Source organism: Trachymyrmex septentrionalis, unplaced genomic scaffold (genome assembly GCF_001594115.1).
Source record: "Trachymyrmex septentrionalis isolate Tsep2-gDNA-1 unplaced genomic scaffold, Tsep1.0 scaffold167, whole genome shotgun sequence".
NCBI lineage: Eukaryota > Metazoa > Arthropoda > Insecta > Hymenoptera > Formicidae > Trachymyrmex > Trachymyrmex septentrionalis.
The window spans coordinates 328816-342407 of record NW_017304831.1 but is presented as its reverse complement, the minus strand read 5'-3'; the positions used below and the strand labels follow the sequence as shown (position 1 = coordinate 342407).

Here is a 13592-nt window from a genome sequence, read left to right as displayed (position 1 = left end):
CGGTCCATCGGGAAATATTGCAAGTTCATGGGACACGACGCTGTAATCGTTAAGCTGAAACATATTCAAGCAGAATTCGTTAACAATTGCTTCTCAACAAAATATTTCATGATATACAAATGCCAATCCATTTGCACCCGAGTAACGTTGAATCAATGTGCAGGAATTAATTCGTAGTCGACCTCATTATGCCCGAGTCACGTCAGGATAAACGTATGAGAACCAATTCGTATCGATTCGACGCGTACCGTTAATACTATTCTTGTCTTGTCGATGAGACGTATTATACGAAACGCTACAGATATACGTATTCGCATGATTCGTACATGCAGACAGTGATCGATGACTTATGCTCCGAGAGAAGCAGGGAAGAATTATTCACGCAAATGAGAGCGCGCGCTCGTTGCTTCATCGATATTCTTCCCCCGTTCCCGACAGCGAGCGGCTCGATTCGGTACTTCCGATCCGGAAGTCGAGGATGTAATATAATGGAACGATATTGCGCGAGGGAGTGCAAGTTAGGTATGCATGGATCGCCTGAATATAGCCGACGCGTTAATATCAGAACACTCCTGGGCGCTCGAAAGGGAGATAGATACGAGAAATGATACGAGCTGTGTCAGACAAGAAGGGGTGAAGGCTGTTACAGGGAACAAATTTGTCGTGCCGAGTACAATTGGTCCCAGAAGTGCCACGAATGTTCTATGGCGATAGAGGACAATGAGAAGCTCGATTTACAGTCGGCGAAAAATACCATGTACGTTTTCTCTCGGACAATGAAAGTAACAGTTCAGGATTAAATTTACTTAGTTGACTCATGAACGCAGAAAGAAAGACCTTTTAACCTTTATTGTGCTTGTCCAACGTAGCATATTATATAATTTCTCCTTTTTTAATCATCTTTTTTATCATCTAAATTAAGCATCGTCATCATGGTAGAAAAAAAAGATCCGCTTAGATGACTTTTAAATTTGGATTTATTATAAAAAAGAATTTGACGCTTGAAAAATATTACTACGTAAAAGTTATATGTGTATGTATATGTATGTATATGTATATAAAAAACTGTGAGAGCTCTCTCTCTCTCTACGGATATAAATTTATACTTAATTAATGTTATACTCACCGTATGCTACGCGTGATGCTTCCCGAGTGGTGAATGCGAATGAACTCGTTGCTGGTGGTAGCGATGTGAAAGTACGACTGCTTCTCGTTGACAAAGAAGGTGTCGGGTACCCAAATGTTCTTGATGAATTCTGAACCGACGCTGAGCGTCTCGACGCCCGGTCGCGGCTTGAACGCGAGTCGTGGGTCCGTCCAGAATTGTCGGAAGTAAAAATCCAACGTGAAGTCCTGGTACGACACAGGTGACTTATTAGATTGGTAGTCGTTTGTGTTCACAGACATATTAGAGAAATACGAGGATTCACGTAAGCCTTTTCATATTTTTTTTATTGTATTTTTATGATTGCTCCGAAAACTGATATGCAATTTGCTGAGTTATTGTTACTATTATTAACTGTATCTTTTAAATAAAAATTTGTATGTAATATGTGCAGTTAGTGACATAAGGGCGTAGTTAGCAGTTCTCTGAAAGAAACACAGTACATTAAAAAAATTAAAGTTATATTTCAAAAATACATTATATTCACTAAAATGCAATTACTTAGTTATGACATGCTTTCTACGATTTTCGGTTAAAGATTTGGATAAAAACCAAAAGATAACTACTTCAAAACAAATATTCGTATTTCTCAAAGCATATTCATCTTTATGATTGATCAGATATTTTTAATCGGATTTGCGTTCGGAAATTGGCAAGACCAATCCATTGATCAATGTCATTTTTACATTTATGAAAATTTTATAAAAAAAAATACGATGACAGGTTATAATTAATGATAATGGTGATTGGATGCCATAACTAAGTAAATGCATTTTAGCAAATATAATGTATTTTTTTAAATATAATTTCAATTGTTAATATACTCGGTTTCTTTCAGAGAAATACCCTCTTGTGTCACACTGGCTGCATTGTTCCAAAAATAACATGAGAATAATGAGTAAATTTAACAATTTAATAATGAAATAAATATAATAACGATATAGATATTATACACTCTAAAAAGTATGGTTATGGATTTAACATGTCTGTATATATAATAATTCTCATCGTATTAGTGTTAAATATTAATCAACATGGTGCAGAATAATACCATGGATTTTAATATCACACCATGACGGTGTCAATATAAATATTGGAGGTTTTAAATCCACATCATGTTGACGTAAATATTAATATCAACATGAGAATTATATGAACATTGCCACGGTTTTAAATCCATACTCATATTTTTGAAAGATATAAAGATAATTAAAAACTTATTTAATATTACTTGCATTTTCAAAACAGATATTCGAGAATGGTATAAAAATATCAATAACTCATAAAATGCACTCTTCTTATTGTCAAATTTAATTTCAACGATTAATTTGTTAATTAGTTATTAGAAACATATTAAGAAGCGTTTTTGATGTTTGTGTATCTTTTGAACGAAGCATATAAAGGTCAATTTGAAATGCTACGTTAGTCCTCGTTGTTCTCATGAGTCTGAGCGTATAAAATTTAAAGAGATTAAAAAGACATATGCGTTTCTACGCGAAGGAACGCAAAATTGTGCCAGGTAAATAACAATTGTGATATAATTCAGCCGCCCGCGTATACGATGCGGCCGTCGTTTTGGATGTAACGTGTCGATCGGAAGAGATATTCGTGCAGGGAGAATTAAAGTACGGAAGAGGAAACACGTTCGGGATCGCGTACGTCGACAGGCATCTTCGAAAACTTATACGAGGCGGCTCATCGTGTTATCGTAATACGAAGAATCGGCCACTTAACGTTTACGTGACCCTATATCCAGACCTCCTCCGGTGTTCTACTTGACCTCACGCTGTGAAACGAAGCGAGGCTAATTCGGCGCGGCGTGGCTATAAAGTCCGAAGTTGCGACGGTAACTTCGAGAGCTTTGTTGAACGCTCCATCATTGGGTCTCACACTCGCAAGAGCGTTTATCCTCAGGCTTGAGCGACGTGTGAGAGCAACTCGGACGAAAGTGATTTCGGGTAAACCGTGATTGACGACCACGCTATTCCATTACCAAATCCTTACGGTATTATATTAAACGCGAGTCTGACAAATATTTTTATTTATTAAATTTAATTTCTTTAACAAATAATTTGCGGTCTAATTGCACACCAATACGTAACACCATATTACACGCGACAAGAGAATTTAGTTTAAAAATTATGTATATAAATTACATAAATAAAATTAAGTTAGAGATTTTATACTTATTCACAGTTAGTTGACGATGATTTATGTGAAACTTTAGCCTTTATGTTACTATAAAAACACTATAATAATAAAAGAGATGAACTTTAAGCATTTTCACAATTGCAATGGAAATAATCGGGAGATATCAAGAAATTATTTCCATATATGAAGATGATGACAATAATTCTAATTATCTAATAGTAAATTTGATTACTTGCATTACACTAGATTAGTGCATACTTTTATACATGAAATGAGCAAAATTAAACGTAAAAAAGCATAGATGTAAATATTTTAATCAATTAAGTATCCAGTAACGTCATTTTCATGTCATTTAATGGAATTTACATGTATTATTTCATTGTCAAAGTTGATTATATTATGTCTCTGTCATTTTATTTTATATAATTTCATATACACTGATTCAGTACCTATAGTAGGAGTGACCGAATTCATTATAATACAATGCAAATAATACGTTATTATGCTGACATAAACTTGTTGGCAATGTCGCGAGCTTTCTAAATTGCTCCACTGCCGATTTCGCTGAAATCTTTATTCGTATGGGTGCGGAAGTTGAAGTACTGAACTGACTGAAATAAATGAGTAGATTTATTATCCAAAGTAGAAGTTTCTTAATCGCCTTCCTATTATAGCAAGAAATCCTGAGTAGAACATGTTTAAAACTTGCTTGATATCACGAGGTTTTGTTACCTTACTATATTACTGGATTAAAGTATAACAGAATTTGATAATTGTTAAATTATAATTGATTGAAGATTTTACAAGCTATAGTTTCAGTCTAGCGTACGAAATATAAAGAAAATTATATTATGATTTTTCGCATCATTGATAATACGGATAGATATACACGGTTACTATATTTTTTTAACGAATTAAATATCTTTCGTTATTATTTTTTAATTAGTTCAAGATATCCATGTGCTGATCATTACGTTGCAACTACTTTTTGATAATCCACATTTGCTATTTCATTTGATTTATTACTGTAATATCGCAGTTGTTTCACTATCACACAATTATTTCTAATTAGTCTTGTGTTACAAAGCCACGTTAAGAATCTGATATAAGCCTGCCTGTAAGCGCACGGTTACGATAGTGAGTTAATAGTTTATAATTACGATGCTAAGCACGATTATGACTCGTAATCTTACGCGAGAACATACGCGTGACCTGCACGCCTCGTGAGCATCGAGATTCCTGCCAACGTGGGTTCGATCACAGGACAGGAGTTTCGCGACGCGAGTATAATTCGTGTGTACACGCGAACGAGATAAGGTGTGGAGACCGTGTATGTATAGTGATTACACACACACATATATATATATATATATACACATCTAAAACAGGTATTTTACGACGAAATCACTATGTACAGACATGCTACGGAACTGCCATAAAATTCATGCACGCTGTATGAGGACAGTGTTGTATTGCGGATAATATAGTACCTTTGAAATTTCCGATCGTTTCTTCGCGTATGGTCTTTATAAAAAAGTCTCTTATAACGAACGTTAATTTAATACTTATAGATAATTTCTTCTTTTTCTGTGCATAGATATGGAACATGACGTATTTAAATAACGACGATAATAGAACGGTGCAGAAACTCTCTCTACTATCTCTGAAATGAATCCTTTGAATCTTATGATTCTCAATTAAAAATGTAGAGAATTAAGTTCATTGCGAAATGTATATAATAAGATTCAACTTTTTATAGGAATTATAATTAAATTTTTATTTTCTGTCTTGTGTATTGTTTGCTCACCTTTTTTCGCTCAATTATACATATAGCGAATTCAGTTGAACGCACTAGTGCACATTGGTCATATTAAAACCGTTATACACTGACTTAATCTGGGTGTAAAAGTGAGATACAAGTATTCCAAATTATAAAATACATATTTTGCCTAACAGCACAATAAAATGCATTGAGGATTTCACGGTTTAATCGGTTTAATTCGTTTCTATATTTATATTGAACACATCTTTACGGCAATTTGTGACGGCTTTAATACGCACCGGTGCGCATTGAGTGCGTCCAATCGAATTCGCTAATAGTCAGCAAAATACGATGCTGGCAATCAATTTTATGATAATTATTAGCGAAGTTCTTATCAGCAGGTGTAAAATTGTAAAAAGTTAAAGAATAAATTTTAGGAATAAATTTCGGAATTTTACAACTCTCTAATAAGATGTCACGGTTCTATGACAAGAGAGAGAGTTTGACCCGAGGTGAGGCATTGTTATCCTCTTCGACGACGTGTGCGCGCATACGCGAAGACTTTTCCTGCCATTCACATCGCGTCGTTATGAAGTATTCAATGTGCGTGGCACGTTTCTCGGCTTATTCCGTCGTATATTTATTTTAGAAATTTTATCGTCAATTGTGCTTTAATTGAAGTCACAAATAAAGAATCGAACGATTATGATTTTATAGTGCAAATAGCCATGAAAGATAATTTATGTATCGATTCGATTGCATCATATTGTTAATAGTATGTGTAACATTTGAAAATTCAAAATATATGATAGGTAATTAATCTTGCGGTTTAAACGCGCGCAAATGCTCTGGCGAATATGGAAGGCCTTGAAATATTCCGTGGAGATACCATATGGAACGGAAGTTGTCATCGTTCGCATTTCTGGCAACTCTTCAGGCGCACTGCGGTTACATCGTGACGTGTAATTGCCGCGCTAACAAATCTTCGTGTATGATTAACTGATCAACAACTCCCACGCGAACACATTTACGACAATTCGTCTCCAAATTCTTATTCTTTTTGGCTTACTATAGTTCCTATTTTTCGTTTCTTTCCATTTTTCACATGTGTAATTTTCAATTTTCAAGCTATCGCGATTGTTCAGCGCAAATTACTGGTTTTTTTTTTGTACACGTTAAAAATGGCTATGAAAAGTAAGATCAATCAGATTTTTTTTTCTTTTTAGAGGAAACATTAGAAAAAAATGTATAGTTGTTGTTGGAAACGCGCAAAATATTTACTAAATATTGTTAAATGCAGTGAAATTAATATGTCTTGTAAAGTACTGTAATATTTCGGTGTAAACGGTATCTGTTTATTGTTCAACTATACGTGAAAATATTTCTCACGTTTATCTCGACGGCACGCAAATCTTGCGCGATGTATTTGGGTGTAAATCGAGCAATTCGAGCAGGTACGCGCGTCTCGTGGCCGGTGAAACATTTTCGGGAGGAATGCGAGCAGGTGTGCGCAAGCATCTCTATCACACGCAAATCGTAGCATAAAAAACAAAGAACAAGAGAAAAGCTTTGTGGAAGCGTTTCAGGCAAAAGCTCGCAGGCCAATCGATTCAAAAAAAAATGAGAGAGAGGGAGAGAGAGAGAGAGAGAGAGAGAGAGAGAGAGAAGAATAGAAAAAAAAATGGAAAAAACGGCGTAGCGTTGTGTTGTACAACAAGTGATGGAAGCGAGAGGGGCTCGTACGAGGAGAAACGCTCCATTTCGGAGTCTATCGCGCCTCGACGAGCGCGAATTATCACGATGTGTACGCGCAAGCACATAGACCCGTGGTCATGTGTTACGCACACACATACGCACACCGAGAAGTACACAGAGTACAATAAACGCAGGCTTTTCGTGCGCACAAACGCACGTGTGCACGTATATATACACACGCACGCACGCACGCACACACACACACACACACACACAACACACACACACACACACACACACATATACCGCGGCACGCGCGCGCGTGCACGTAACACGCGCTCGCGCTCGGAGAAGTCATAATATATACAATATATAGCGTGACGTGATTCATAGCAACCAGAAGCGCACTGCACACACTGACAATGACACAGCTCATATAGGTGTCATAGTATATTTACGATATAACAGCATAGATATATACGAGATATATATGCAAATACAATTATAAGTATCAGTATAGTCTCGATGTAGTCGCAACGTCGCACGAGCTATACTCTTCATTTGGTATAATCATCGGCTGGCCGAGGTGATGGAGAGGAGGTACAGGGCGAAAAAAAATATCCCGTTCTTCGAGGGCCGCGGGGTATCTTCTATCGATACTTTTTCTCCTCATCCTCTCTTGCTTTTTTCACCCCCGCTTTATCCTTCTTTTCTTGGTCTCGTCCGGCCGAGAGGACTACAATCAACGAGCGCATAAAGGCGCTTTCACCGTATTATTCTCTCCGTCTATGTTCGTCAATTTTTTTGAAGGCGAACGATGAAAGGGAAGATAAATTGGTAGGAAAATAGTCTCGTTGTTCGCAGATATGCCGGCCGGAGAGTCCAAAGAGTGGCCCTCGAGGGATGGACACTGGAACTATTGGAAGTTGCTCGGCGATGAGGACGGATAGGGAAAACGAGACAAAAGATAGGGAAAGGAATACGTAGAATGGAAACTCGCCAGCGGGTGTAAAAACTCGCGCGTCACGTTCCAGGTGACAGTGTCGACTTGATTTGGTTTCCGCACAGGGCTCAACACCTGGGGTCCAGCCTCGTACATTCAGCTCCAAACTCGTACTCTGGATCTCTTTCGGGCGAACGGGTTCCGTTTCCCCGCGCACGATTTATTACGTGTCAAATATACACGAAAGAGAGACAGTCGACCGCAAGCTCGTAGGACAGAGTGCTTCGGGGGCTGCGGTAAGTCAACGTTATCGCTATCCTGGAATTCATCATGAACCGAAGGCTCTGAAAACTTTAGACCGAGAGGCCAACGAATCAACGCGACATCGGTCGCCAACAAACGGGCTCGCGAACTACCCGCGTTATTTTCTTTTCATTCGTGTGAATACGTTCACTGCAATTTTGGACGATCGACCGATACGACCAGTTTACGTCAGAATACTAGAGATTCCTCTGTCGGTTTGATTTCTGATATAATTGTTATCAGAGAAACGGGTTAAGAGTCAGCAATTCGAGCGCATTTTGAGATGCGCTTGATAGAGGATGGATCCAGTTTCGTGCCAGTTTGAATCTGAATGTCGATACCGGAACAAAATACCTTCGATTACTACAGGATTAGGCGTAATACACAATACGTTGTACGGTGCCGCTATATACCTTAAATATTGAGAAACAAATACGAATATATATATATGTATATTTATAGATATATAGATATACGTGTACCAATAACGCAGGATACGCGTACGTACACTTTTATATATTTCGTATATACAGATGTGACCACATAAGAGTGTACAATCACGCGTATACGAACGTGTCTCAACGGTGCGGCCTACGGTGCTCGATCCGAAATTCAATTCATTGCCAATTAATCACATATTGAACATAAGACATTACCGTTTTACTTTCATTTTTTTCTTCTATATATGTTCTCGTTAGTCGGAAGACTTTCAATAATACACATACTGTATTTGTGTTACAGAGAGAAGCCCGATGGGATTTCCGCCTCGTGGATTTTCCGGAAAGACGGTAAGTCGAGCTCGGATTTTTGACATAAATACGATCCTTTCGAACGAGAAAGGTGGCTCGCAGCGACGCGATATCGTGAAGAGGATTTAATGTTCTCTCGCGGGATTAAAAGGTTGTGCGTTTGCCGTCACTATTCCGCTGGCGACGACGACGTTCATCGGGTTTCTCTTGGAACTTTTCCACTTATTGTTGGATCTTCGCGCGTGACAAACGAAAAACCGCCGGTTTATCGTCGGCTCGAGCACCGCGGGTAGGGCCATGCAACAAGAACATCGCAAATCGCATCAAAACGACTCAACCATAAACCACAAACGAAGTGGACAAGAATATATCTTGCGAAGACTGTGGAACGTAGCAAGGTTCCCTTGTAACAGTTCAGCCAACCAAACAGCTGTGACGAGCTATAAAAACGTAGGTTAGTAGGCCATCTGTGTGTGTGTGTGTACTATTGTCGCTTGTGTGTATACTGGTATATATATATATATCTCAACGTGTACAAACGTACATACGTGAGACGTGTATATGTATATGTATAGCTTATACCGTGTGGCTGTGTGTCGATATACGCCCCTTGCTGCCGACATAAACATCGCTATGCGAATCGCATGTATTTCCCCTGGTGCACCTTTCCGCGAGCAGATATCGAGAACGACTCGAGATTTAAGCAGATGTGAACATATGCACGCGAAGGTATTGCTAGTTTACGATAGTTACTTTATATGAGACTTTACGCGTGCATAATTAATATGTATAAAAAAAAAGTATATATATATATATATATATACTTCTTTTAACCGTATGCATTCTATGACTTTTCGGTCGATGTAAGTAGTAACTCAACGTACGTATGATATTTTTATTACTATTCAATTACATTCATATACAACGATCTACCAACGAAATTTCGACGGTCTACATATGTTTCGATTGACATGGATATTTTTACATGAATATCCGTGTTATTGTTATGCAGTAACAAACAAGTAAACCGAAACAGATGATACTCTATCGGAAGCAAGTGGCGCGACTGGTAAGCTGATTTGATCAATGATGGTGGGCGTCATTGGTTCCACGATAGGCACGCTCGACGTATGATGATCGGTCCAATTAAACGTCAGAGTTAAACATTCTTTTTCAAGCGGTATCGACACAATTTTGGCATTACGATCGAGCGTGGACTATCGCGATGGCGAAACGGCTGTGTCGGGCGGAAATGGGCGTTCCCGTTGTCGCTTTTTGATACGATGGATACGAGCGGGTTGGGAGAGGAGAAGGTGATCGTTTTTGCGAGGGACTGGACGAAATAAATGAACGGGCAATTGTCGATGTCGAGTTTGTATGAGTTTGAATGCAAACTGTACCATCAACACCTCGGACACGGAGCTGATGCTGAGGACATACATGGTGACGCCGACCTCCACGGGCGGACCTGTAATCAACAAAACCATCCGGCCTTGGTCGCTGTGATTACCCGCCAATCTCTATTCAACCGTGTACGACCTATCGTGTACGAGATAAATAGATATCTAGAGACAATAGTAATAATAATAGTAATAATGACGAATTTATCTTTACCTCTGACTCACGCGCGCTTTACTCCCGCGGTTGAAATTTAGGCACCCTCCAAAGCACGGTTTTGAAACCATCTCTACATCGTATTGCGTGCCATGGCGCGCGTTTTGCATGTTGTGCGCGAATGTCTATCGGAGGAATCTAAAAACTAATACGATATATAAATCCGCGATATATAAGTCGCGAGCGTACATCGACGATGCGCGGACGAATCGTTCGGGCATTTTTTTTTCCTTGCCCCTCTCGTGTCTTCGGATAAATCGGACAACGTCGTTTATGCGCGGAGAGGGAAATCATATCATTCACGCGCACCTATCCGTGTGAGCCAGAGGCAAAGCACGAACGGACAAGTCGAGGAGAGCTCGCACCCTGCACGGAACCAAATCAACAGGACTCGTCGTCGGCCACGTTGCTTTCCAAGCTAGAAGAATCATCCATACTTGTCTCGTTATATAGGCATTATGCTCTTACGTATATATTACATACATATCACAGCCACGTAGCAGTATGACATTACCTTACTACTACTTTTTTTTTTTTTTTTTTCGTTTTCTACCGCGTCGCTTTATAGTGGTTTTGCTTTGTCTTGTTCTCTCACCCTTTCGCCCTCTCTCTTTCGTTTTCTGTGCACTTTTGCATCTTGTTTTTGCCGATCACTCGTCACGTTGTGAATTCCAATTAGATTCATTGTGGCTATATGTGTACGTATTCCGGGGAAATATGGCTCGTTTTATATTATCGTTTTTTCGCCCTATAATTAGACTCCTCCGCGATCGAGAGCGGCGCGTCGTCTTGTCGAACGACATCGTTACTTTACACTGAATTGCTGTCATTGTCATTGCGGTCGTCGATTCCGGGCGAAATCTATTTTTTTTTTTTTTTAACTTCTAAGGGGGATGTGAGGGAAATGCCACGAATACCGAGAGAGCTGCTGGAAGGAATTCGGACGGATAACGATCGAAGCAAATCGATCGCGGATTATTCTCTCTCGCGTGTTCGTACACGAACGCGTGATACGTGCGGTATTTCGACAGAGAGATAACGGAAGTGTCGAGGATTTCTTTCGGGGGTGGCGGGACATAGAATAATAATAATTGTAAGTGATGGCAGGCGGCAGCCCATTTCAGCAACCGCGGCATAGCAGCTAGAGCGTCTAAAAACGGTCTAACGGGACGGTCGTGCGTGTTTAATATATATTGAACAAAATACTATTTTTTTCCTGAGAGCAGAAAGCAATAAAAAGACGCTCCTCATTCACGTTCTCTCTAACACTACGTGACGTTCGGGGCAGCCCAGGCTCAAAGTCAGGCAGGAAATCAGTGAACTAACTTTCCACGCCCGCAGAAAACGAGAACGTAGTTGAAGCAACTGAGAAAATTTATCTTAACGTTGGTTTTCACAGTTCTGTAAAATTCTTTTGTTGGTATCAATAATTTTAGTGACGTTTTACGTCAATACAATTCGCGTATATGAATCTTATCGAATGTCTAGTTGAGAGATTATTTTCGAAATAAATCTGGTTTTCCATTAAACGGAAACTACACCGCAATAATTTAGAGCAAGTCTGGTTGGTTGTGTTTCTTTTTTTTTTTTTTTTTTCGAGATTTAGCTCGATTTGCGACCTCAGCCACGCAGTCTCGCTGCTTCCAGTTGCCGAAACTACAGCCCCGTTTCTCGAGCGAGGAACGAGGACAGCTAGTATATATTATCTGAAATATGAAATAGTACTTTGTCCATTTTTTTTTAGTATGTATTTTTGTTTCTTTCTGTTGCTCGCTACTAAAGTGTACGTGTATGTCTCTGTATGTGTATGGGAGAAATGCGTGTTAGGTCATACACGCGCACACTTATTCTTGCGTCGGTGTAAACCGGTACCGCGATAAGCGACGGGCCACATGGTACTACAATATATCAAATGAGTTAGGAGAGACTCTGTGCTCGGTTAGCTTCATTTCAGTAGTTTCGAAGTGCAAGCGGTAAACCACATCGCGTAATCACCATAGCGCGCGTTGCGAAGTGCGTCTTAGGTACATGGTTTACGAAATTGATGTTTACATATTAATCAAATGGAGGTTTCCCTGTCGTGCCTGCACATAGAAAAAGATTTCTTTAAGTTTAATAAATATAGTCATTGCAATAGTCCAATTAAATCGATTCTTTAAGAAATGTATAATAATTGATTCACATTCAAACTAGAATTTTTGGGATTAGGTAAAATAATGTGTCATTAAAAATTAAATTGTTTTAATGAAAAATAAACATAAATAGGAATTTCGAGTTCAAATAAATTGTTTTCTCCATGTGTGAGCAATAAAATATCTACGTGTCAAAATATAGAATTTGAAATAATTTTGCTATTCTGACTGAAGCGAAAGAAAAATATCACGCGAAGAAGTTATTAGAGGAAAAATTGCCGCTATGTACAATGACAATCGTCATTTTTCTTCTTGCTACCAATCATTAGTTCTCGAGTGTATTTCAACAGTCACATTCAAAGATGAGAATATCAAATAAAAACATAAATTAAATATAAATTATCTGAAGTATCATTAAAATGTCGTAAAATCAAATAGATTAATAGCAACATTTCCTATAATTAATAAGTGATAGAAATTCTGCGTTTTATTACATATCTAGAAATCATCAATTTATATTTTAATGAAAGAATATATGTTTTGATATTTTTACTCCTTTTTCATTGAATCAAATCGAAAAATAGAAATCTCGATTAATGATCTGATCCAATTAAAAGCATTTCAAAGCAGAGGAATTTTTATCTCACATTTAGACGTATTTCATTTTATAGATGCGCTATTCGTAATGTTGGAGAACTAGTTGGCGAAGCACCGATTAGTTTTCTTCTGCATAGTTTGAATTTAATTGGCCCCGAAATCATCGTGCGTCAAAAAATTCGATGTCGCCTCGTATCTGCGAACGAGATCCTCGAAGCGAGCACAGAATCGTTACGGTAATCGTGTTACTCGTTTTCGCGGTTCCAAACGTCGTTGTTAAATGAACAGTACATCAAAGGAGAGACACATAGCCCAGAGCGATGCGGTTCTGCGCGTGGCAAGTTAATTCATTTCATCGTCGGAGTGTCGATCAACGAAAACACGACGTTATACCGATGTAATGACGACTGGCGGGGATCGTTGAGAATTTCTCGTGTTCCACTCGATGCACCGAAGATCGAATTTCTTTCGTTGTACGCTG

The 13592-nt window shown here is 38.6% G+C and overlaps 2 protein-coding genes across 2 annotated transcripts in view; one reads left to right on the top strand and one right to left on the bottom strand.

The window, feature by feature from the left end:
- LOC108746329 (melatonin receptor type 1B-A-like) overlaps window positions 1-8877 on the top strand; it is a 60843-nt gene extending 51966 nt beyond the window's left edge. The window contains exon 5 of the mRNA XM_018483042.1: window positions 8761-8877. Coding sequence (XP_018338544.1) covers window positions 8761-8811 — 51 coding nt within the window. The 3' untranslated portion in view covers window positions 8812-8877. The remainder of the gene's footprint in view (window positions 1-8760) is intronic.
- The window catches only part of LOC108746332 (gamma-aminobutyric acid receptor subunit beta), a 77298-nt gene that overhangs the window by 15162 nt on the left and 48544 nt on the right, over window positions 1-13592 (bottom strand). Inside the window, exons 3-5 of the mRNA XM_018483047.1 lie at window positions 10169-10236; window positions 1127-1353; window positions 1-54 (exon numbers count right to left, since the gene is read on the bottom strand). Of these exons, the coding sequence (XP_018338549.1) occupies window positions 1-54; window positions 1127-1353; window positions 10169-10236 (349 nt within the window). The remainder of the gene's footprint in view (window positions 55-1126; window positions 1354-10168; window positions 10237-13592) is intronic.